Source organism: Opisthocomus hoazin, chromosome 29 (genome assembly GCF_030867145.1).
Source record: "Opisthocomus hoazin isolate bOpiHoa1 chromosome 29, bOpiHoa1.hap1, whole genome shotgun sequence".
NCBI classification, from domain to species: Eukaryota; Metazoa; Chordata; class Aves; order Opisthocomiformes; family Opisthocomidae; genus Opisthocomus; species Opisthocomus hoazin.
In genome coordinates, this window is record NC_134442.1 from 4,348,753 (window position 1) to 4,372,525 (window position 23,773).

Below are 23,773 nucleotides of genomic sequence, written 5' to 3' on the forward strand. Positions count from 1 at the left end.
CTCTGCACAAACATGAGGCTCTGTGCTGGGGCAGGGACTCTGCTGCCTGCCAGGGTCAGCACTCAGCCTGCCCAAGGAGCTCCCAGGTTACTGCGAGGAGAAGCTGTGTGCGGAACAGAAACCCCTAGTGAGGCAGGGCAGGGTCCTTCTGCTATCAAGAAACAGCTACATGGGTCAGGGAATCTCACAGATCCAGGTCTCCCCAGGATATTTTCCAGTTGATATGTGAAGGGGAAGGTCAAAGAAGGGGTGACTATCAAGCTCTCAGATTACTTGCCCTGTTCCCTCTGAGGTTCTCAGGGACTGAGAGCAACGACCTGGCAATGTGCACAGATGGGTGAGGGTAGCAGTGTCCTGAGTGCCCGGCTGCCTCTGCCTCTTTCATGTAGAACCTCACTGTGTTTCTCCTTGTTGCTCCACTTGTCTGTGTTACTGAAGTAGTACCCATGTTCGCTCCATCAGGCTCTCTGGGGATGGGAGTTTCAGCTGCAGAGTCAGACACTGATCGTGTGGGCCCTCCCAGGCAGGCGTGTCCATGGGAATGAGGTGTGCCAGTCTTCTCTAAGCTGTGGTGCATAGGACAGTGAAGTCTGTGGGCCCAGAGAACAAGCTGGATTTCCCATAGCCAGAATCCATCACTAGGACACATGGCTATCTTCCTGAGGTGTTCTTCAAAGCTATGAGCAGGGCTCAAGAATGCATATCTTTCTAATAACACAATTGTGTTATCTGAAAAGCCGCATGAAGCAGCGCAGAGATGCTACGCCCAACAGAGGAAATGCTCTTGCGTTGGTGAAATGAGCCGCATGTGTCCTCGACTAGAAGTGGGGTGCTGAGACCTTGAGTAAGGGTGAGATGTTTAGTAGTCTGCTGTGTATCCCGCTGCTCTTCAGTTGTGTCTGGTGGCTTTTCAGGATAACATGGGAGTGAGATCACTCACAATCTCAGAATAGTGTAAGCCCAGAGCAGCTGGGCAGCCCTCTTCTCCCTGAGGGCAACAGAAATGCTGAGGGTTTCTGACATCCTAGAACACTGCCCAGGTGCGTTGGGGGCAGCTCTGAAAATCCCAAAGGACTCAGCCTGACTTTGCCTTCCTCATTTCTTAGCACTGGGAGCGCAGGTGCTGAAAAGCCCTTTTGAGTCAGGAGCAGTTTCAAGGGCCAAAGTCGAACACCAGGATGTCCCCTTACCCCCACCATGCCCACAAACCCCAATGTTGCAGAGCAGGGCTGAATCCTTGGCAGCCAGTGCTCAAAGGTCCAACCAGAGCTACAGCCACAGAGCTTAAAGAAAGTCTCCTAAAAAAAGAAAGGAGGGTATGTGTAGCAGGCGGAAAGTCTGCAAGAAATGGCTCAGAGACATATCCCCAAAATTCCCACTGTTTTTTCTTCCTTGGACAGGAATATTTTCCCAGAGAGAGCAAATGCCTAATGGCAGCTCCATCACCGAGTTCGTCCTCCTGGAATTTGCAGACAAGAGGGAGCTGCAGCTCTTGCACTTCTGGCTCTTCCTGGCCATCTACCTGGCTGCCCTCCTCAGCAATGGCCTCATCATCACTGCCATAGCCTGTGACCACCGCCTCCACACCCCCATGTACTTCTTCCTCCTCAACCTCTCCCTCCTCGACCTGGGCTCCATCTCCACTACTGTCCTCAAATCTATGGCCAATTCCCTGTGGAACACCAGGGCCATTTCCTTCACTGGATGTGCTGCCCAGCTCTTTCTGTCTATCTTCTTTGTTGGAGCAGAGCATTGTCTTCTGACTGTCATGGCCTATGACCGCTACATTGCCATCTGCAAACCCCTACACTATGAGAGCCTGCTGGGCAGCAGACGTTGTGTCCACATGGCAGCAGCTGCCTGGGGCAGAGGCTTTCTCAATTCCCTCCTGCACACTGCCAATACATTTTCCATACCCCTCTGCAAGGGCAATGCTGTGGACCAGTTCTTCTGTGAAATCCCCCAGATCCTCAAGCTCTCCTGCTCACACTCCTACCTCAGGGAAGTTGGGCTTCTTGGGGTTAGTCTTTCTTTAGCTTTTGGATGTTTTATTTTCATTGTTCTGTCCTATGTGCAAATCTTGAGGGCCGTGCTGAGGCTCCCCTCTGAGCAGGGACGGCACAAAGCCTTTTCCACTTGCCTCCCTCACCTGACCGTGGTCTCCCTGTTTATCAGCACTATAGTTTTTGCCTACCTGAAACCTCCCTCTACCTCTTTCCCATCCTTGGATGTGGTGGTGTCATTCCTTTACTCGGTGGTTCCTCCAGCAGTGAACCCCATCATCTACAGCATGAGGAACCAGGAGCTCAAAAAGGCCCTCAACAAGCTCATTCAATCAGTAGTCTTTCAGCAGCAATAAGCTCTCCATGTTTATAATGTATCTGGGGACATATCCTGTGCTTTGAGCATTTTATCTGTGATAATTCTCTTTCTCCAGGAGTGCAAGTGGAGTGTCTGCGTCCACTCCAATTCTCCAGAACCATGAACGCAGTCTGTCTTACCCGGAGTTCTTTGCACGTGTGTCTGGCCCAATGATACAGGCGCCCTCCCATGTCACATCTCTGTAATAAAAGGAGATCTTCTCAGTGCTGGTGACTAGAAGATAAGCTCTTCTTCCAGACCTGGGCTCAGGAACATACTGAAGAAATTGCCACTGTTGGGGCAAATTGCTGTGCTGCGGTTTTCCATCTATTGAGGGGTGGAGGGGAGAGGGTGACCTGTTAGAGAATGGAACTGGAGTCAGATTTCAGTGATGGCCTTCCTGTTTGGCCATTTCCAACACTGCCCACTCACCTCAAGTTTATCAGTGACTCTTGCTGCACAGCCACTTCCTTCCTGCTGCTGGGTTCAGTACTTCATGGTCAGGGATCTGGACGGGAGGCAGCTGTGTGCCCTGGCAGCAAGGGAGGCCACCAGCATCCTGGGCTGTATGACCAGGAGCATGGCCAGGAGATTGAGGGAAGGGATTCTCAGGAGTACTTCATTCGGATTTCAGATCCTGAAATCAAGAGTAATAGTGGAAATCTGAAGTGCGTTTAGGAAAGAGCCCTGAAGACAGCCAGGGACTGGAGCATTTTGACTGTGAGGAGAGCCTGAGGCAGCTGGGCCCTCACGGGTCCTCATCCCAGCCTGCCAGTACCTATGAGGAGGTCATGGAGAATAAAGAGCCATCTCTTCACCATGCTTCAGGGAGGACAAAAGCCAATGAGAGGAAGGTGAAAGAGGAGAGGTTCAGGCAGGACAGAAGGGCTCCTTATTTCGCCAGAAGCTCAGCCAAGTGCTGGAACAGTCACCCAGAGAGGTTGGGCAGTGTCTGTCCTTGGGGGTTTTTAATCTCAGAGTGAATGAAACCTTGAACATCTTGGTCTGACAGTGTTTCTGACAGCTTGGACTGCAGACTTGCTGATGTGGTGCAACATCCCCTCAAACGTGGCGATCCCAGAATCAGCCAACATTGCATTCCTACTTACACTGCAAGAACAGCTTGTAGGTGTGATTAGCCATTTCTCTGGTTTGTGAATGAGGGCAGTGAATCAGGGCAACTTGGCACTTTCCTTGTCTTTGTGCAAGAGCAGGGAGATGGTCAATCAGGCACCCCCTGACTGCACCCAGAACCACTGATGCCTGAAGTCACACCTGCCTGGTAATATCAGAATTGTACGTCTTGAGAAATACTGGAATTGTATGGTTACTGTCTAAATATCGGGATTGCATCACGTGTATCTTGACTAGGATGGTCAATTATTCATGCCTGAAGTCAATCGTCTTGAGTCCCTGTAAAGAGCGGTACCAAAGAAGGCCCTTTGAGCTCTTCTGGTATGCAGAGGGCTGTGCCCAGCAACTTCTTCTGAGTGGGACGCTTCTCAGAGTATCTTGAACTCTGTTGGCATCACCTGGGTTGATCTCCTTGGGACTCAAGCTTTGCCCTTTGAGAATTAGTTTAATTTGAAGTGAGTATTTCACTGACCTGGAGGGGAATTTTTATGATTGTATGTGTGTGTATGTGTGTGTGTGTGAATTGATTCAAACATAATATTCTATTACTGTGATTGTAGTAGCAAATTCTTTTTAATCACTCTATAAATGGTAAGTTAACCAGTGATTAATAGATGGTAAATCCCAAGGATTCTCTCTCTCTCTAAATTGTGAACAGACCACGAATTACTGCTAAACATATCCCTTAGACATAACCTCTTGTGGTCTAAGACCAGTTCTGGATCCAGCTGCACCTGGGCTCCTCTCTGAGAAGGAGTTTAGAGAGCAAGGGTGTCCAGACTCCCTACCACCTTACACTTTCCTTTTACTCTCTATAAATCATTTTCCATACAAAACCCCTTTTAATATTGTGTTCCACCCCTTTGTGAAGTAATAGAGTGGACCTTGCCAATGAACTTTGTAAGATCACATTTTCTAAATTTTCACTAAAACCTTTTCTTGCAAAATCTTTGAGTGATCCTTTAGGCAACCTAACCGCTCCTTCGTGACATCTGGGCGAAGGCTGAGGTGTCCTGGGTGGGGATGGTATTAGGGCATGGGGCTCTGTACAAGACACCAGATGATCTTATTTTGACGTCGATAGGCCTGTCAGGTGTCAGGTAATGTCAATGAAAATGGAAGTAAAAAGAACTGAAGACAAAAACCAAAGCAAAGAAATGTGTCAACACACTTTCCAGCCTTGTTTCTGTCTTGGGAGCATTTTCCTCTGTTGGAAAATGAAAGTGTATTCCAGGATTGGGAATGTATGCAGGACACAAATGTCTCCTGCTAGAGGTAAATAGACAGCAGGTGTCAGTGTAGATGATCTGGGCACCCCTTCCCAGCTTCTACCTGCACCTTACAAGGTTCTCTGCTCTCCCACAGGTCCTCTGGGATAGATGCCAGTCCCAGGCCATCACCCCAGGTACATTGGGAATTTCAAAAGTGGCACGGCATGTTTATGCTCAGACAACTGATATCTGCCTGGAAAGCCGAACTTTTTTTTTTTTTTTAATGAATTCCATGAAAACTGTAAAGCACATTTTCCTCAGCTGAATCATTGGAGTATTTTCAAGAAATGGAAATGTTTTCCCTCCATGACAGAACGGGAAATTTCCAGGAAATGGAAAATGGCTTTCCTACTAATGGCAGGAGAAGTATTGATATTCCCTATTGTAGCAGCAATACTATGTCTATTATTTCATCTACCTTGACATTCAGGTGTTTCCAACTTTCCTACTCAGTGGCCATGTCTAAGGACTATGTGGACTTATGCCCTTCCAATTTCTTTCAGCTTTTGTCCTTTGCTTGTTCTTTGGTCATTCAGACGCCTCTCCAGTATCTGGTTTCTGCTTCGAGCTTCAGGGAGTTAGAAACTTACCCCTTCTTTCAGAAGGCTTATTAACTCTTTAGTCCACAACTTCTTTGCCTTTATATCACTCCTTTATTATCTGTCTGTCTAAAACTGTTCTTGTATGGAAATCCCTTGTGAAAAGTGGACAACAATAGATGCTGTTTGCATTTAGCATACAGCTGAGGAGAGAGGTTTAAAGTTTCTTAAATTGCATTTTGTTTCACTTCTGTTTCTTGGCAAGGAAGAGAAATCTTTCTGTGCCTGTGTGCAGCCCATGTCTCTAAGGAAAGCAGGTGGGAGCTGACGCAAAGAAGGTGTACCATGCAGCAGCAGATCTCAGTGGAGAAGCCTGATGTGAGGAGAAGTGATGCAAGCCCCAGGAGGCCAATAAGGGAACTGGTGGGCTTGAGGAGGTGAGGAGCAAGGTTGTCCATATAGACTTCAAGTGGGCTGCTTTTCCTTCCTTGCCATAGCTCCTTAGCAGACAGTCTCTTCCCCTTTAACTACTCCCTTGAAACAGTTCCAATTAACTGTCCAACTCATGAAGCCTTGTAAAAAAATGTAGGAAGAGAAAGGAACACAAAGTCTTTCTGCACTGGAAGGACCCCCAAGGTGCATTTGATGATCAGTCAGTGAAGCAGAGATACTGAGAAGATTTTGGCACAAACCTTTCCAGAAGTCAGAGTCAGAAGCGAAAGCTAAAGTACCTTCAAGCATTAACGGGACCCACTGAGGTCCATCACCCAACAAAGCCTCCCCATGGAGCTGTTGGAGACAGACAATTGGAGGACATGAGGAGAGCCAGGCAAAGGAAGAGTGTCAGTGTGTCTGATGCTTTGTCAAGTCTTGATGTGTTTATGAAGCCAAACACCAAGCCCTGACTCCAGCCCTTGTGAAGGGAGATCATATCCCTCACGTGTGGCTCAGGGCTTTTCCTGGGACAGTGGGATGTAGGCTGTGCAATGCTGAGTGAAGGACAATGATATCACACTGCCAGGGTGAGAAGAGACATGGAGGCTTTGGTGGCAGGAGGACAGGGTGTCTCCTCACAGGCTTTGATGTCAGAGGCATCAGCCACAGCCAAGTGGACCGAGGTCTCAATTCTATTAGGGAGTGGTCTTTCCAGGCTGTAGACACTCAACCTTCTCCCCCTCCACAGCACATTCCTACCTGTGCAGATGTCTCTTTGTCCTCACTGGTGACTGTTCCTTGAAACAGACTCTGTTCCAGTCTCCCTCTCAGTGACCCATGGCTCCACAGCACTGCCCTTGGAGTGAATTTTCTTACTTTCTCATGTCCTGTCTGGACCTCCCAATCTGCAGTATTTGCTTTTGCTGGTTTTTATATCTCAAGCTCTTTCCCAGGTGCCACCACCTCTGAAAGAACTTTTCAAGTTCTCATGGGCTACATGAGAATACAATGCCCAGATCTTCTGATTCGTGAGGCTTAAGCAGCCTTGGTCTCTCAGCCTCCTCACAAATAGTCCCTAACACTGACTTGGTAGACCTCCTATGAACCCTCTCCAGTTTCTCACTACTCCTCCACAATGGGGAGCCCCATACTGGGACACAGTATTCTAGATGTGCCCGTACAAGTGCTGAGCCAAGACGGATGAAAACTCTCCTTGTCTGGGTGGCCACACTCCTCCCAGTGCAGCCCAATACACACATGTCTATATTCCCATTGCACTGGCTGCTACAGCCTCCCTTGTAATGCCCAGGCCCCTTTCCTTAAGATTGCTCTTCATCGAGTCAAGTCCAAGCCTGCCTCGACGAGGACATACTAGTGAAATGAAATTGCTGGCCAAGATCGGTGTCACCATGGTGACCATGCCAGAAACACCACCTGAGGGTACAAAGCGAGATAAACTATGTCTGATGAGGAAAGGGTAATCAGAGGTGGACTGTTTGTGTGGGAGGGCATGAGCACGATCAAAGGGAAGAACTTGGGAGGGCCAAATGAGGGAAGAAGAAAATACAAGGTGAAGCCAAGGATATGCTGAGGGCTGTTGGTGGGTATCTGCCAAGCAGCCCTTCACCTGCAGCAGACTGATTAGAAATCATAGAAATCATAGAAAGTTTTGGGTCGGAAGGGACCCCTAGCAGTCATCTAGTCCAACCCCCCCGCAGCGAGCAGGGACACCGCTAACTAGATCAGGTTGCTCAGAGCCCTGTCCAACCTGGTCTTGACTGTTTCCAGGGATGGGGCCTCCACTGCCTCTCTGGGCAACTCGATCCAGTGTTTCACCACCCTCATTGTAAAGAATTTCTTCCTTATATCCAGCCTAAACCTACCCTGTTTTAGTTTAAAACCATTACCCCTGTCACTGTTATCTCTGCTAAAAAGATTGTCCCCATCTTTCCTATAGGCTCCCTTTAAGTACTGAAAGGCTGCAATCAGGTCTCCCCGCAGCCTTCTCTTCTCCAGGCTGAACAAACCCAACTCTCTCAGCCTGTCCTCATAGGAGAGGTGCTCCAGTCCTCGGATCATTTTTGTAGCCCTCCTTTGGACCCGCTCCAACAGTTCCATGTCCTTCTTGTGCTGAGGGCTCCAGAGCTGAACGCAGTACTCCAGGTGAGGCCTCACCAGAGCAGAGAAGAGGGCCAGAATCACCTCTCTCGACCTGCAGGCCACGTTTCTCTTGATGCAGCCCAGGACACGGTTGGCCCTCTGGGCTGCCAGCGCACATTGCTGACTCATGTCCAGCCTTTTGTCTATCAGTACCCCCAAGTCCCTCTCAGCAGGGCTGCTCTCGATCCTTTCATCCCCCAGCCTGTATTGATACTGGGGATTACCCTGACCCAGGTGTAGGACCTTGCACTTGGCGTTGTTGAGCCTCATGAGGTTCACACAGGCCCACTTCTCCAGCTTGTCCAGGTCCCTCTGGATGGCATCCCGTCCTTCTGGTGCCTCAACGGTACCACTCAGCTTGGTGTCATCTGCAAACTTGCTGAGGGTACACTCGATGTCGCTGTTCATGTCATTGATAAATATATTGAACAGCACCGGTCCCAGTACGGACCCCTGAGGGACTCCACTCATCGCTGGTCTCCATCTGGACATTGAGCCGTTGAACACTACCCTTTGGTTGCGACCATCCAACCAATTCCTTATCCACCAAACGGTCCACCCATCAAATCCATGGCTCTCCAATTTAGAGAGAAGGATGTTGTGGGGGACCGTGTCAAAGGCTTTACAAAATTCCAGATAGATGACGTCCATAGGTTTTCCCTTGTCCACTCTTGTTGTTACACCATCATAGAAAGCCACCAGGTTGGTGAGGCAGGACTTGCCCTTGGTGAAGCCATGCTGGCTGTCTCGAATCCCCTCCCTGGCCTCCATGTGCCTTAGCATATCTTCTAGGAGGATCTGTTCCATTGTCTTCCCAGGCACAGAGGTGAGGCTGACAGGTTGGTAGTTCCTAGGGTCTTCCTTTCTACCCTTTTTGAAAAGGGGCACAATGTTTCCCTTTTTCCAGTCACTGGGGACTTCCCCTGACTGCCATGACTTTTGAAATATCATGGAGAGTGGCTCGGCAACTCCATCAGCCAGTTCCCTCAGGACTCCGGGGTGCATCTCATCAGGTTCCATGGACTTCTGTACGTTTAGGTTCCTCAGGAGGTCCCGAACGTGGACTTCACTTACAGCTGTAGGGATTTTACCCTCCTGGTCTCCTTCATGCCATGCATCGACTTGGGAGGGGTGAGGAGAGAGGTTGCCAGTGAAGACTGAGGCAAAAAAGTTGTTGAGTACCTCAGCTTTCTCCTCATCTGCTGTTGCCAGTTCACCGGTCTTGCTCACGAGTGGGGGTACACTTTCTTTGGACCATCTTTTTCCGGATGACATCCCTGTAGAAGCCCTTCTTGTTATTTTTCACATCCCTTGCCAAGTTCAGCTCCAGCTGTGCCTTGGCCTTCCTGACCCCATCCCTACACAAACGGGCAGCTTCCCTATACTCTTCCCAGGAAGCCAGTCCCTGCTTCCACTGCCTGTGCAGTTCCCTCTTCTTCCTTAGTTTGACCAGCATCTCTTGCCTCAGCCATGCCGGTCTCTTCTCTTCTCTGCCCGACTTCTTACATTTGGGATCGAGAGCTCTTGCGGTCTCTGGAATATATCCAGTAGGACGAGAGCCTGCCAGGGTGAAGCTCACTGAGGGCTCTGACCTGTCCTAGGTGTTTGACGGAGGTCTCACAGTGACACCGGCCAGCCTTTTCAATATCCCCGACACCAAAAGCCTTCTGTATATCCTACACTTCCAGAGGAATGCCCAGGACACAACACATGTCTGTCCATATGCTTGGGGCCTTCTGAGAAGAGAACCAGAAGTGATTTCTTCCTACAGGCTTCGAAACCAAACAGGCTCTCTGTGCAGTCCCCAGCATTCCTGAGTGGTTTTCTAAGTGATCCCCCGACCTGTAACTTTCTGGTCATCGGGCTGTAGATGAGAGGATTGAGCAGGGGCGAGAATGGTGTAGAAAAAGGGCTTTGACAAACTTGCTTAGCAGGGCTGTCCTGGGCATCACACAGGCAAGGATGAGGGATGCTGTAGAAAGGAGTGACACTAGTGAGGTGAGAGGAGCATTTGGAGAAGGTTTTCTGGCTGCCCATGCTGGGCAGCAAAGCTGCCCTAGGGTGGCAGCTCTGATGCACCCACAGGATGCCAGGGTGAACAGGAAGAGACTGGATCTCGAAAGCAAGTTATGAAAGCAAAGAGCAGGACTGTCATGGTGTCACTGCAGGAGAATTCTAGTACTGGGGTAAAATCACAGAAGAATTGATCTGCTACATGGGGGCCTCAAATTGTATCTTGGACAAGAACAAAATAATGAGTGTAGATGACAGAAATCCCCTTAGCCAAGGTGCAATTGCCTTCTGGAGACAGCCCTTGCAGCTCATGAATCTTGCAGAGAGCAAGAACTTGCAGACACCCAAATACTCATTGTAGGATGTTGCCACCAGCAAGAAACACTCCATACGTGCCACAAAGGCAGGAAACGGCACTAACATTGCTGTGAGCAGACACTGTGCTGTCCTTACCATCAGGGGACAGTCAGGCTAGTGGAGCTGTAGCAGGTTTCCAAGATTCCCATTAGAAGCTCCATGATGAGAGTGTTCACATCCACAGTCAAGGGGCAGGGCATGAGAGAGAGGAGGAAGAGATTTTTCTCAAGGTTTGGGGATTCCCCATTCCCATTATGGAAACTCTTTGATGAAGTCTGATTGTCATAGCCCCCCTTATCCGTGAGAAGTTTTAGGTCTTCCTGTCCCCTCTCTCCTGGTAGGACACCTATGAGTGAGCACATTTGTTTCTCTGTTAGGTGCTTACAGAAATTGTCAAGGAAGTTCAGAGGGGGGAAAGATGGAGGGGTGCGTGTCTCTGACTGCATTCCTGACCCCCAGGTGTGCTCTGTGCTTTGGGAAAGTAAAGAAATGCTGTCTTCTGCAGGGCAATGCTGCTCATGCTTTCAGAACCCTTTCTGACTGCATTGGTGAGATGCTCTGCAGATGTGCTTCTTTCTAATAAAAGGGACAAGCCCTAAACACAAGGAAGGGTGACAGAGCACCCAGGGACATTTGCAATGAAGCTGACAAGGCAGGTGAGAGAAATCTCCTTGGGATGGTGGGACTTGTTCCTGAAGTCACTCCCAGAAATGTCAGGGTTCTGACAGGGCTGTTCAGCGACACAAGTGCTTCCCTGCACAGGCAGAGGCAGAGGCAGGGCACTGCAGCAGGTGTAGTGTTTCCCTGGCTGCCTCCTGCCACTCCCAGAGGCACCTCAGCCCTGTGGTGTGTCGCCCTGGTCTGCACACATCTGAGATGCCCCATGGCATGAGGAAAGGCCACGTGGACCTCAGTTCAAGGAACCACACGACAGTGCCACATTCAGGAGGTTTCCCAGGGCAAGTTACAGGTTAAAGTGAAGTGACCTGAAGACACTCTCTGTCCCAGAAGACCTCATGGCCTTCATGGCCACCTCTAGGCATAGCTGATGGCATTTGTGCTCACTCAGGTTCATCTCCCCACTAGCACACAGTGTGCATGGTTGTGCCTTCACCATGCAACACCAACCTGATCTTCTGACCCTGTCATTTGGTGTCCCTGCATGGAGAGATAAAGAAACTCTCCAAGCTGTAGTGAGAAACCAGCCCTGGAAATTCTTGTTGTTATTGGCTGCTAAGTGACAACTACCATGGAGGGTCTTGCCCAGGGTTTCCAATAAACACGGACACAGACCAGACACTTCTCTGCAGATCTTTCATGTCTCTCCCAGCAATCTTGTCTGTGCGAGGACACTGCTGTGTCCCCCCAGACTTCCCACTCACACAGTTCAGCTCAGCTCATCACTGTGTTTTCCTCTCCAGGGCAATTTTCCTGGGCATGTTCTTGAGAACACTGTTAGAAAGAGTCTGAAGCCTTCAGGCACTGCCTTGAGGAGATCCCCTTTCGCTCCCATAGGATTGGGACCAAGCTGCCAGAGCGCTCAGGTCTTGCAGTACACAAGGGCTCAGAAGGACTTCATGGAGTTGGAAAGAGAGCAGCTCAGAAAAGACCAAGTGCTGGTGCTCCCTGGCACTGCTGCTGTGTCGGGACTCTTTTCCCTTGCCCCTCTGGAGGTGCCCCTGCAGCTCCAGAGAAAGTCTTGGAAGAGGGATCTTGGACATGCAAGAAACTGCAGGATCCTTTATTGTTTTTAAACACACCAAGAACATGGCTCTTGATTTACACAGTCTCTGGGTCACACATGACAGGTAGATAATGAAATAGCACTGGGAGGAATGATGGCAATTCTTTGTAGAGAACATTATCACAACCAAGACTACGAAGAAAATAAACCAAAAGAAACAAAACCAATGACCAAAGACAGCCTGGTCCTGCAGTACATTACAATGTGAGCCATGTGCAGAAGAAGACAGGAAGTGTATTGCTGTTTAGGAACATCCAGTCACCAGTTTCCACACTGCATCCTTGAGCTCCTGGTTCCTCATGTTATAGATGAGGGGGTTCAATACTGATGGAACCACAGAATACAGCACTGCCACAAACAGATCAAGCAATGTGGAGGAGATGGAGGGTGGTTTCAGGTAGGCAAATGTGCCAGTGCTCATGAACAGGGAGACCACAGCCATGTGAGGAAGGCATGTGGAAAAGGCTTTGTGCTGTCCCTGCTGAGAGGGGATCCTCAGTACGGCCCTGAAGATCTGCATATAGGACAGCACAATAAAAACAAAACACCCAAAAGCTAAACATGCACTAAGCACAAGGACCACAATTTCTCTGAGATAGGAGTGTGAGCAGGAGAGCTTGAGGATCTGGGGGATTTCACAGAAGAACTGGTCCACAGCATTGCCCTTGCAGAGGGGTATGGAAAATGTATTGGCAGTGTGCAGGAGAGCACTGAGAAACCCACTGCCCCAGGCAGCTGCTGCCATGTGGACGCAAACTCTGCTGCCCAGGAGAGTCCCGTAGTGCAGGGGTTTGCAGATGGCAGTGTAGCGGTCATAGGCCATGACAGTCAGAAGAAATAATTCTGCTGAAATGAAGAAGACAAAGAAAAAGAGCTGGGCAGCACATCCTGAGTAGGAGATGTCCCTAGAGTCCGAGAGGGAACTGGACATGGATTTGGGGACAGTGGTGGAGATGGACCCGAAGTCGAGGAGGGAGAGGTTATAGAGGAAGAAGTACATGGGGGTGTGGAGGCGGTGGTCACAGGCTATGGTGGTGATGATGAGGCCGTTGCTGAGGAGGGCAGCCAGGTAGATGCCCAGGAAGAGCCAGAAGTGCAAGAGCTGCAACTCCCTCTTGTCTGCGAATGCCAGGAGGATGAAGTGGGTGATGGAACTGCTGTTGGTTATTTGCTTCCTCTGTGCATGGGGTACTGTTCCTAGAGGAAGAATCAATGAAGAGTTAGGGGAGACATCTCAGAGTAAAATCAAAGACTTCCTCCTAGACCCTCACCTGCTACACACACTTCATGATTTTTTCTACGAGCCCTTCCTTCAGCTCTGTGACTGTTTTTTTCCAAGTGTGCTAGGAGAATCAAGACCTCTTCCCGCTGGTGGCCGAGGATCCAGTGCTGCTCTGCAGCAGTGGGTTCATGGGCATGGTGGGGCCGGAGCCAGTCCTGGTGTTTGACTCTGTGAGATGAAGTGTCTCAGATGTAGGCACTAATGAGAAAAGAGACCTTTAAATGTCTCATTCATTCTATCCATCTCAGCACCCCACTTCTAGTCAAGAACACACGTGGCTTATTTATCCAGTCCAAACGCATGATCAGAATTTAACTCTGCAGCTGAAACTCTCATCCCCAGAGAGTGTGAAAGCAACAAAATATAAAAGAAACAAGTGGAGAAACAAGGAAAAATGCATTGAGGATCTCGCTGAAAGAGGCAAGGGCAGAGGCAGCCGGGCACTCAGGGGAGCGTTACCCTTACCCAGCTGAGCACGCCACCTCCAAGACAGTGAGAACGCAGGACAGCTGCCCTCAGCCCCATCACTGTTGAGCTGGACACGGGCATGTGGCAGGAGGGATGTCCTTCACCTTGTTTGCTGTACAGAGAGGTGACTCCCACACAAGACATCATGGCAGTATGGGCTTAAGGCTACGCTGTGTAGGACACGAGAGGGGAAGAGGGTTGCTCAGGGAAGGCATCTGCACTGCAGGACATGGCCAGGAGGTGCCCATATCTCCCCTGCAACAGGGTTTCCATGAGCAGTTCCCTCCTTGCCTGCCCATCTCGACTGCCTGGAGCTGTCCCTGCCAGGAGCTCTTGCTCTGGCCCAACATCTCCTCCCTGCCAGTGCTCACAGACCCCAGCCCAGCCCCTGTGTGCCCAGCTCTGCCCTGCTGCCTCTCCGTGTGTGCAGGGACTGAAGTGCAGCTCACACAAACTCTGATGAAACTGGCCAGGGGATGCTGGTGCTGTCTGTAGTGCCCAGAGCTGGAAAGTGAAAGTCTTGGGAAAGGTTTTTATCTCTACAGTCATCCCTCCTTCAACTTTCCATATAAAAAGTCCCCTTGGAAAACTCCCACTTCCCATGCAACAAACAAGGAGGAGAAACCTCAGCAGACAGTCGGCTTCCCTTTCATAAAGCTCCATCTTGAATAATTCCCTTGGAAATGCCGTGGGGGTGATCTGGACCTGTGAGCTGCCCTGAGCCATGCAGCAGAAGCACCCTGTCCTGCCAAGGGTTGCTCCTTCCACCCACATCTTCTCCCTGTAACGTTGTGGTGAGCTCCTTGGCGAGGCAGAGTGCTGTCCCTGTCAAGCAGCAGAGTCCCTGCCCCAGCACACTGCCCCTGGGGTGCACAGACCCTGCTCTGAAGGACAGCTTGGGGCAGCCCGGGCTGCACATCCACCTTCCCAACTCTGCAGCCGTCCCTGGGAGAAGGCAGCTGTCATGGCCTGTCCCTCTGAGGGTGCAGCAGGCAGTCCCTGCTTTGCAGCACGTCCTCACCTTCTACAAAAGAGAAACTGTGATATTCCTCATGGTGCATCCCATAGGCGGGGAGTTGTGCCAGCTTGAGGACATCTTTCTACAAAGTGCAGACACATTGCCCTTCATGCAGAGACTTACCATGTCAAAGGCTGAAAACATTTCTCTCACCTTAGCATCCTCCCACCCCACACTGCCTTTAACCTCTCTCTGCCTCGCTCCTCTCCCCTCGCTGCCTGCAGGCAGTGCCCTCAGCCCTGCTGGGCTTTGCAGAGGAGCTGCTCCTGGGCACAGCTGTCTCTCTGCAGTGCTGCCCACTTGCCTTGAGCTCCCTCCATCCCAGGAGCCCAGCGCAGCTCAGCAGCACAGGACCAGCCCAAGGCACCACTTTCTTAACCCTCTCTAGATTCCCTCGAGGTGTCCTTTGGTCTCCAGGACAACTTGCTGTGAAACAGGCTTAAGCAATCACTGATGTTGTCTCCCTCAGCTGGGGAGAGACACTTAGTTTCAACAGTGGCATTTCTACTCTCAGAGAAAGAGTCAGAAACAAAAATCTTCTTTCCTTGTCTCATCATTACACAGGACAACCAGAAAGTGACAGGGAGGGATCTCCTTCAGCCCTGCTGAAGGAAGGGATTCAGCATAGTCATTCAAGCTATCTCATCCTTGGTTTGAAGTTCTAGAAGAGGTCTCAGATCTGTCTCCTGCTCACCAGAAAACCCACAGGAAGTGGGATTGCTTTTGTCTCAGTTCACATGTGCACCTGTTCGGCTCCTACATGGCAGCTCCTTTTCTCAGTTCCCTTGGTAATTCTTGGAGGTGCAGGGCAGAAGGAAGATGTTCAGACACAGACACCTTGTGACAGGTTTAGTTTCAGAGGTGATCAAGATGCATTCTGGTAACTGCAAGCTCTAATGGAGCAGTTCATAGAGACAAGGCAGCATCTGAGGACACCTTCCTGGAGGCTGGTGGGAAATGCCTTGGCCAACATAGAAGACAGAAGGTGTCCACATTTAAGACAACTGAACCTGTAACTATTCCTTATGTTCAAGTCTTCCTAAGGATGTAATCAGATGATGACATGTAGTCCTATGGCACAGGGAGAGATAAGTGTCTCTGTTCTCCATGAGCTGTATTTTCTACATGGCCTGAGCAGTATGATGGGATTTGTCTCATGTGCATCCCTTCATTGCCTAACCTCATTCAGGACAGATGAATCTTCATTTCATTTGCAAACACAGGCCTGTAGTGTTATGTGAAACGCCAGAGCTCTCCAGGACAGCTGCATGCACCTGACGTGGACAGCACAGGTCCTATACAGGAACCCCATCCCACTCAGACTGTTTGTGTGACAGGCACCACCCAGGGCATCTCACACAGATTTGGTGCCTGATGGCCAGTGACTGAACACCACTGCTGCAGTGATGTAAGGCCTGTCCCTTCTCTACCCAGTGGATGCAGATTTGAGCGTGAATACCAAGCACATCACAGCAGGGTCTCCACTTGAGAACATTCCCTCTCAAACTCTGCTGGATCTTCTCTCACCCATCGTTTAACCATCCCCTCGAAGGTACAATCATGGATCTGGGTGATGATGATGTCCTGGCGAACAGGGGAGGTCCCAGATGACTGGAGGATTATCGGTGTAACTTCCATCTACAAGAAGGGCCAGAAGGAGGATCCCGGGAACTACAGCCCTTTCAGCCTGACCTCCGTGTTGGGCAAGATAATGGAGTGATTCATCCCGAGTGTGCTCTCTGGGCATGTGAGTGACAACCAGGGCATCAGGTCCAGCCAACATGGGTTCGTGAAAGGCAGGTTCTGCTTGATGAACCTGATCTCCTTCTATGACTGGGTGGACCTCCTAGTGGACAAGGGAAAGGCTGTGGCTGTCGTCTACCTGGACTTTAGTAAGATCTTTGACACTGTTCCACACAGCATCCTCCTGGAGAAACTAGCTGCCCATGGTTACGATGGGTGTACTCTTTGCTGGATAAAGAACTGGTTGAATGGCCGAGCGCAGAGAGTGGCGGTGAATGGTGCTAAATCCAGCTGGTGGTCAGTCACAAGTGGCGTCCCCAAGGCCTCAGTTTTGGGTCTGGTCTTGTTTAACATCTTTATCAATGGTCTGGATGAGGGGGAGTGCTCTCTCAGTAAATTTGCAGATGACACCGAACTGGGTGGGAATGTTGATCTGCTTGAAGGTAGGAAGGCTCTGCAAAGGGAAGTGGACAGACTGGGTCAATGGGTGGAGGCCAGCTGTATGAGTTTCAACAAGTCCAAATGCCGGGTCCTTCACCTGGGTCACAACAACCCCATGCAATGCTACAGTCCTGGGGAGGAGTGGCTGGAAAGCTGCCCATCAGTAAAGGTCCTGGGAGTGCTGGTTGACAGCTGCATGAATATGAGCCAGCAGTGTGTCCAGGTGGCCAAGGCAGCCAACGGCATCCTGGCTTGGATCAGGAATGCTGTGGCCAGCAGCACTAGGGAGGTGATCGTGCCCCTGTACTCGGCACTGGTGAGGCCGCACCTCGAGTACTGTGTTCAGTTTTGGGCCCATCACTACAAAAAAGACCTTGAGTTGTTGGAACGTGTCCAGAGAAGGGCAATGAGGCTGGTGAGGTGTCTAGAGAATAAGTCTTACGAGGAGCAGCTGAGGGAACTGGGGCTGTTTAGTCTGGAGAAGAGGAGGCTGAGGGGGGACCTTATTGCTCTCTGCAGCTACCTGAAAGGAGGGTGTACTGAGGTGGGTGTTGGTCTCTTCTCCCAAGTACCTAGCGACAGGACGAGAGGCAATGGCCTGAGGTTGCATCAGGGGAGGTTTAGATTAGATATTAGGAAAAGTTTCTTCACTGAAAGAGTGGTCAGGCACTGGAACAGGCTGCCCAGGGAAGTGGTTGAGTCACCATATCCCTGGAGGTATACAAAAAACCTGTAGATATTGATCTTCAGGGCATGGTTTAGTAGGCATGGTGGTGTTAGGTTGATGGTTGGACTTGATCTTAGAGGTCTTTTCCAACCTATGATTCTATGATTTTCATGGTGTGCCTGGAGTAATCCCACACCCAAGGACATTTTCAACATCATCTCTGCCTTCTGAGATCAGCTTCACCTCCCCCACAGGCCCTCAGGGCTGCAGAGAAACAGCAGAAAGCAAACCCCTCACTTGGCCTTGCGGAAAGCAAGGGTTGCTCTCTTGGTGGGCACCTCATTTCTCCTTTACATTCCCACCTGTCATCCCCTCCAGCACGTCTCTGCTCTGAAGCAAAGCCTTTGCACACACAAGGCCTTGGGCATTTGGTAGCAGGTTTCTCTTTGCAAGTCTGCTCTCAGCCCAGATGGGCCACAGCTGAGGGGCTGCAGCCCAGACATGCACCAATGGCCTCAGCCTCAGACATGGAGAGGAGGAGCTGCAGCCCTGCAGGCCATCTCTTTGTTGCACTTGTAGGGAAGAACAGCTGAAGCATGTTGGGACAGCTGACATGAGTGGGGTGCTGTGAGGGGTGGATACAAGTTGGGAAGTAGAGATAGGCTGGAAAGCTCAGGAGAGAGGTATCCTCAATGTGATGGAGCTGCTCAGATGTGTTAAGATCCTCTATCTTAAGACTCACTCAGCTTATTCATCCTATAGAGGGGTCAGAAGAGAGGCTGATAAGGGTGACACTGCGGTGGGAGACAAAGGACCAGTTAAAGTCCCTTTGCTGACTTTCATTAACTTGGCACTCCCTGGAAGCGGACCACAGAAACACACAGAATCACAGAATGTTAAGGGTTGGAAGAGACCTCTGTGGGTCATCTAGTTCAGCCCCCCTGCCGAAGCACCCAACAACAACATGCAAGTAGTCCTGGAGGTTTCTGGAGGGTCTTGGTCAAGACACAGCTTGGGACACCAATCTTTGTAGCTCACCTGTCAGAGTGATCAGCAATGGTGATGCTCATATTCATCTGCTGCTCACAAAGAAGGAAAAGCTGGTTCAAGTATGTGAAAAACATTGTCAACATTGGCTGTCATAACCATGAAATAGTGGAGTCTGATCTCCCAAGGAGAAAGAGAGCAGAAGAATGCAGATGCTATGCCTCAAAGTAGCAAAGTCTGGCCCAGTCTTGCGACTGCAAGGGCAGCAGAGCTCAGTACAGCCGGTCGTCAAGGATGGTGTCTTTCAAGCAGGAGACTGCATGTCAATAGTCAGGAAAACAAGCACAAGTACGAGGAGAAGAGCTTGGGGAAACAGGAAACTCAAGGAGAAGCTCCATGGAGAAAAAGAAGCATAGAAGAGGTGGATGCAAGGATGGAAACAAAGAAGGAATTGAGAATTGCTATTGGTTTTAGAAAGGCCAGAGCTCCCCCAGATGTCACACTTGCAAGGGAGTTCAAGGCCACAACAATGAGCTGTTACTCTTTTAGCACAGTTAAAGAAGAAACAAAGACACTCTGTGGCCACTGCTGAATTCAGGAAGAGCAGAGGTAGGTATGTCTGAGGTAGTCTGTGTGCTCTTTGCCTCAGTCTTCACCAGCAAGGTCTCACAGTTCTGTGTGCCTAAAAGAACCCTAGGCGAAACCCAGCAGCGGACGGAGATCAAGTCAGGGATTTACTTAGATAAGGTCAACCCTTAATAGTGCATTGGACCACATGGGATGAATCCAAGGATGTTGAGAGACCAGGCCAATGTCATAACAGGGCTAGTCTGATACATTTTGAAATTTCATCACAACTGGAGAAAGCAGAAAGCAACTCCTGCAGACATCTTCTACGGAGACCCAAGGACTGAGCAGAGGAATTACAGGCTGCAATGACAGAGGCCAGGAGCTGTGTGGCTGGGCAGCATCTCTGTGGAAATGGCTCTGGTGGTCCTTGACTTTCATTAGGCAAAACATGAGCCAGCAGCTAAGGCAGCGGACAGCATCCTGGGTTGTATGAGCAGGAGCCCAGCCAGAAGAAGTGATTATCATCCTCTGCTCAGTACCTTTCGCACCATACCCTGCACAATGACAGTGAGACAATGGCAAAGAGGAATCTGTTCACTGAAGGGCCACTAATATGGTAATCCAATAATCCTTCAAGTGTTTGTGTGATTTCCCTAAGAGTATCAGTATCTACAACAAGAGCAACCACATTAATCTGTGTAAATACAAACATCTGCAGGGGAGCAATCTGCATCTGTGGTAGCCCCTCTAGGCAATGTCAATGGAATCAGTATTTGCAGTAGAAGGCATGATATCCAGTCCAACAGTACATGTCTGAAGGGGTTCAGATGATTGGTGGTCTTTGTGCCCCACGCTGTGCCAGCAGTTGTGGGATGATTCTATGATGACAAACAGCTGCTGGCGGAGGAAAGGCGTCAAAATGTAATATTGAAGGAGGAGTTCAGGAATCAGCTTCTGAGGGAGGCAGACTCCTTGCCAGAAACAGAAGCAGCACTGGCAGAGAAAGGGATACGATTGATCTATCCCCACGGGAACCTGAAGGGAGCAAAAGAGATGGTAGGAAGCCCCCCTCATGTATCCATCAGTTAAAGCGGAATATGGATATGAATATGACAGTGACAATCACCCCCAGGTTATGACTAAAGAAATCCCTTTCATGGCAACTCAATTCCCAAGCTACGAAAAGATTTTGCGAGGACAGAGAGAGAATCGGAGACTGAATGTGTATGGAGGGTGTCCCTGTGGGGGAGGGACGGGATCTTGTTGTCGGAAAGGGAAGCGGAAGGGTACTGGGGGCCAGGCGTGTTTTTAACCATTGCTGAGCCTCATGTTTGCGAACTCAGAGGGCCGCGTGCTGGGCGGGGGGGTTGAACACGCTGGAGAGGGAGGATCCCCTGGGCATAACGGGCACAACAGATCAATTCTTGGAAAATCTGCAGAAAGCTGCTTGCTTGCAGATGGTGTATGACTGGGAACTTAAACCTAATCTGAGCTCCCCAATGCTGCTGCTCGCAGACCCCAAAAGAATGACTGTCTTGATACGGGGGCTTCCCGGTTCCCTGAAACCCATAGGGATCCAGCTGCAGGGGAGAATTCAAAACACCCCAGTGAGGAGAGAGCCACGGCTGCCCTGGAGGGGGGGAGTGACCCCGACCGTCGGCAGCCAGGGAGGGAAGTGTGGACATGGGGTCAGATAGCCCAAGAGCTGATTAGCTATGGGAGGAAATACGGACCTGTTCACTGGCCATATCCAAGGGTTGAAACCAGAGCCGTGAGAGCCGCAGAACAAGGGAGTGGATCGACATTTTCCTCGAGGAGAAGCCAGGATCTGGCCAGGAAAGAAAAGCCCCTGAATCGGCAGGGGCTCCATCAGTTAGGGCTTCAGAAGGGCATTCCCCAGGACCTAATGGATGGACTCCTGAGAAGAACCTAGAACGGCTTGTGCAGAGGTGGTCAGGGTGAGAAATCACTTTAGGACCAGGTCCTAGTGCCCCACCCTAGGTGAATCTGGAGGGGGAATGAAAGAGGGAGAAGAAGATGGTGGGAAACTAAATTCTCCACCCCCCCAGGGTGAGGGGGGAGGTGGGGGGTGGATGTTTGTAAGACAGCTCACCTGCAATAACAAAGGGGATTTATTGATTATGGTGGTGGTAGGGCCAAGGAGGAGACCAGTAACCTTTTTGGTTGACACTGGAGCACAAATTACTGCGCTAAGCTGGGTCGAGGTGGAATGGTGTGAAATTTCAGTCCCACCCAAATGCCTGATAGTTTTAAATGCCTTGGGTAAAACCCAGACAGTGCCCATGACTCTGGTGACATTATGGCTACCGGGGCAGGGAGAACCTGTGGACATCATGGTAACTGTGGGACCTTTCCAAATGAATCCTTTAGGATGTTTTGAAGGGTAAACAGTGGTGTGATACCTGGGGAAATTCGTGATCCTTCAGTGTCCCCCAAATTAGACAGTTGGCCAAAACCCCCGGCGTGGAGGTGCTACCACTACAAGCGGCGCCTGCCCTCCCCCCTTCTAAATTAACGAATGTGAAACCCTACCCACTGCCACTGGGAGCCGGGGAAGGCACAGCCCCTGTGCTGACAGAGCTGCGGGAACAAGGGGTGGTAGTTCCCACCCACTCGCCTTACAACTCCCCTGCCTGGCCAGTGGGAGCTCATTAACACCATTCAGGAACACACGTACCCAATTCTGGCAACTACTGATGTTAAGGATATGTTCTTTATGGTACACTTTCAACCTGCAGATCAGAGCCGTTTTGCTTTCACCTGGGAAGGACAGCAGTACACTTTCACGCGGCTTCCCCAGGGGTATAAGCACTCCCCCCCATTAGCTCACCATGCCCTAGCGCAGGAATTAGAAGCGATCCCCATACAAGCGGGGGTGAAGATTTATCAGTATATAGATGATGTGCATGTGGAAGGAAGTCAGATAGAGAAAGTTAAGGAGGCGCAGCAGGACATTATTACCCATTTAGAACGTATAGGGTTGACGATTCCGCCCGAAAAGATACAAGCCCCTTCTAGTGAAGTGAAATTTTTGGGAATCTGATGGAGGGGGGAATGACTTGTATCCCCCCTGATATTCTGTCCTCCCTCGACCTAATTAAAATGCCAGAATCAAAGAAAGATCTACAACATGCATTAGGACTACTCGTGTTCTGGAGGAAACATATCCCTGATTTTTTGATTATTGCTAGACTTTTGTATGATTTACTGCAGAAAAAAGCCCAATGGGAGTGGACCCAGGTCCACGATGAGGCATTACGACTGTTGGTGTTTGAGGCAAATGCCTACCAAGTCCTGGGACCTATCCATCCGACGGGCCCAGTCCCAATGGAATGGGGGTTTGCCCGAACTGGGCTCTCAATTCATTTGTGGCAGAAGGGACCAGAGAGACCTATTCGGCCCATCGGGTTCTATTCACGTAGTTTCAAAGATGCCGAGAAAAGGTAAGTGACCTGGTAAAAGGGCCTATTTGTAGTTAGTCTAGCTTTGAGAGAGGCCGAACAAACCATCCGACAGCAGCCCATAATCCTTCGGGACCCATTTAAAGTGACCAAAGCATTTGTAACGGGAACCCCACCCCCTGACGAGGTGGCCCAAAGAGCCTCCGTACGGAAATGGTATGCACAATTAGAGCATTATTGTGAGATCTTTTCTGTATCTGAAGGAGCTACTAAAGCGTTGAATATACAGGATGAGGCAGACCTAGATAAGGATGCGCCGCAGCTTGCTCCTGTGATACAAATAGCTCCCCCGTTTTCTGAACAGTTAGAGAACATGTGGTTTACAGATGCTTTGTCGAAGCAAGAAGGAAAGATTTGGAAGTATCAAGCTGTGGCACTTCAGGTCGGGACTAAGGAACAGATCAGCACTGAAGGGGAGGGCAGCGCGCAGGTGGGAGAGCTAACCACAGTGTGGAGTGTGTTGCAGCATGAGGCCCAAGCTGCTTCCCCTGTACATATTCATACTGACTCCTACGCGGTACTTAAAGGCTGCACAGAGTGGATACCTTTCTGGGAACAAAATGAATGGGAGGTTCATAGGATACCGACATGGCAGAAGGAAAAATGGCAAGACATTCTTGCAGTTGCTAAATGTGGGAAGTTTGCAGTGGCATGGGTTGCATCCTACCAACAAAGTGACACCCCAGTGAACCGATGGAATGCTGAAGTGGACGAACTAGCTCGACTAGCTCCTCTGCAGAGCACCCAAATAACAGAAAATTTGGAACATTTACTAGAATGGCTGCATATAAAACGGAAACATTCAGGGATAAATAATTTATTTTGTGAGGCGCAAGCTCGAGGGTGGCCAGTTACCAGGGAGGAATGCAAAACATGCATATCCTCTTGTGAACAGTGTCGTGTCCGTTTGGACAGACACCCCCTGGAAAAAGACCCCCTGCACTTAAGAGAAGGAAAAGGTTTGTGGGAGGCCTGGCAGGTTGATTACATTGGTCCGTTTCGAGAATCAGAGGGAAAATGTTACATATTGGTGGGTGTTGAAATAGTGTCTGGACTAGTACAGGCCAAAGCATGTGCCAAGGCAACATGGGAGAATAGTGT

The 23,773-nt window shown here is 50.1% G+C and overlaps 2 protein-coding genes across 2 annotated transcripts; one reads left to right on the forward strand and one right to left on the reverse strand.

Moving 5' to 3' along the window:
* Positions 1-308: 308 nt before the first annotated feature.
* LOC142364852 (olfactory receptor 14A16-like) lies at positions 309-2,359 on the forward strand. Its single transcript, XM_075444976.1, has 2 exons — positions 309-331; positions 1,390-2,359. Exons 1-2 carry the CDS (start codon positions 324-326, stop codon positions 2,357-2,359), a joined length of 978 nt encoding a protein of 325 aa, XP_075301091.1. The 5' UTR covers positions 309-323.
* A 9,899-nt stretch (positions 2,360-12,258) lies between these two features.
* On the reverse strand, positions 12,259-18,388 carry LOC142364812 (olfactory receptor 14A16-like). Its single transcript, XM_075444937.1, has 7 exons — positions 18,376-18,388; positions 18,161-18,258; positions 16,542-16,628; positions 16,310-16,420; positions 16,002-16,056; positions 14,470-14,589; positions 12,259-13,247 (listed from the first exon to the last, which is right to left on the reverse strand). The coding sequence occupies exons 1-7, from the start codon at positions 18,386-18,388 to the stop codon at positions 12,259-12,261; spliced, it is 1,473 nt and encodes a 490-aa protein (XP_075301052.1).
* Between the last annotated feature and the right edge of the window lie 5,385 nt (positions 18,389-23,773).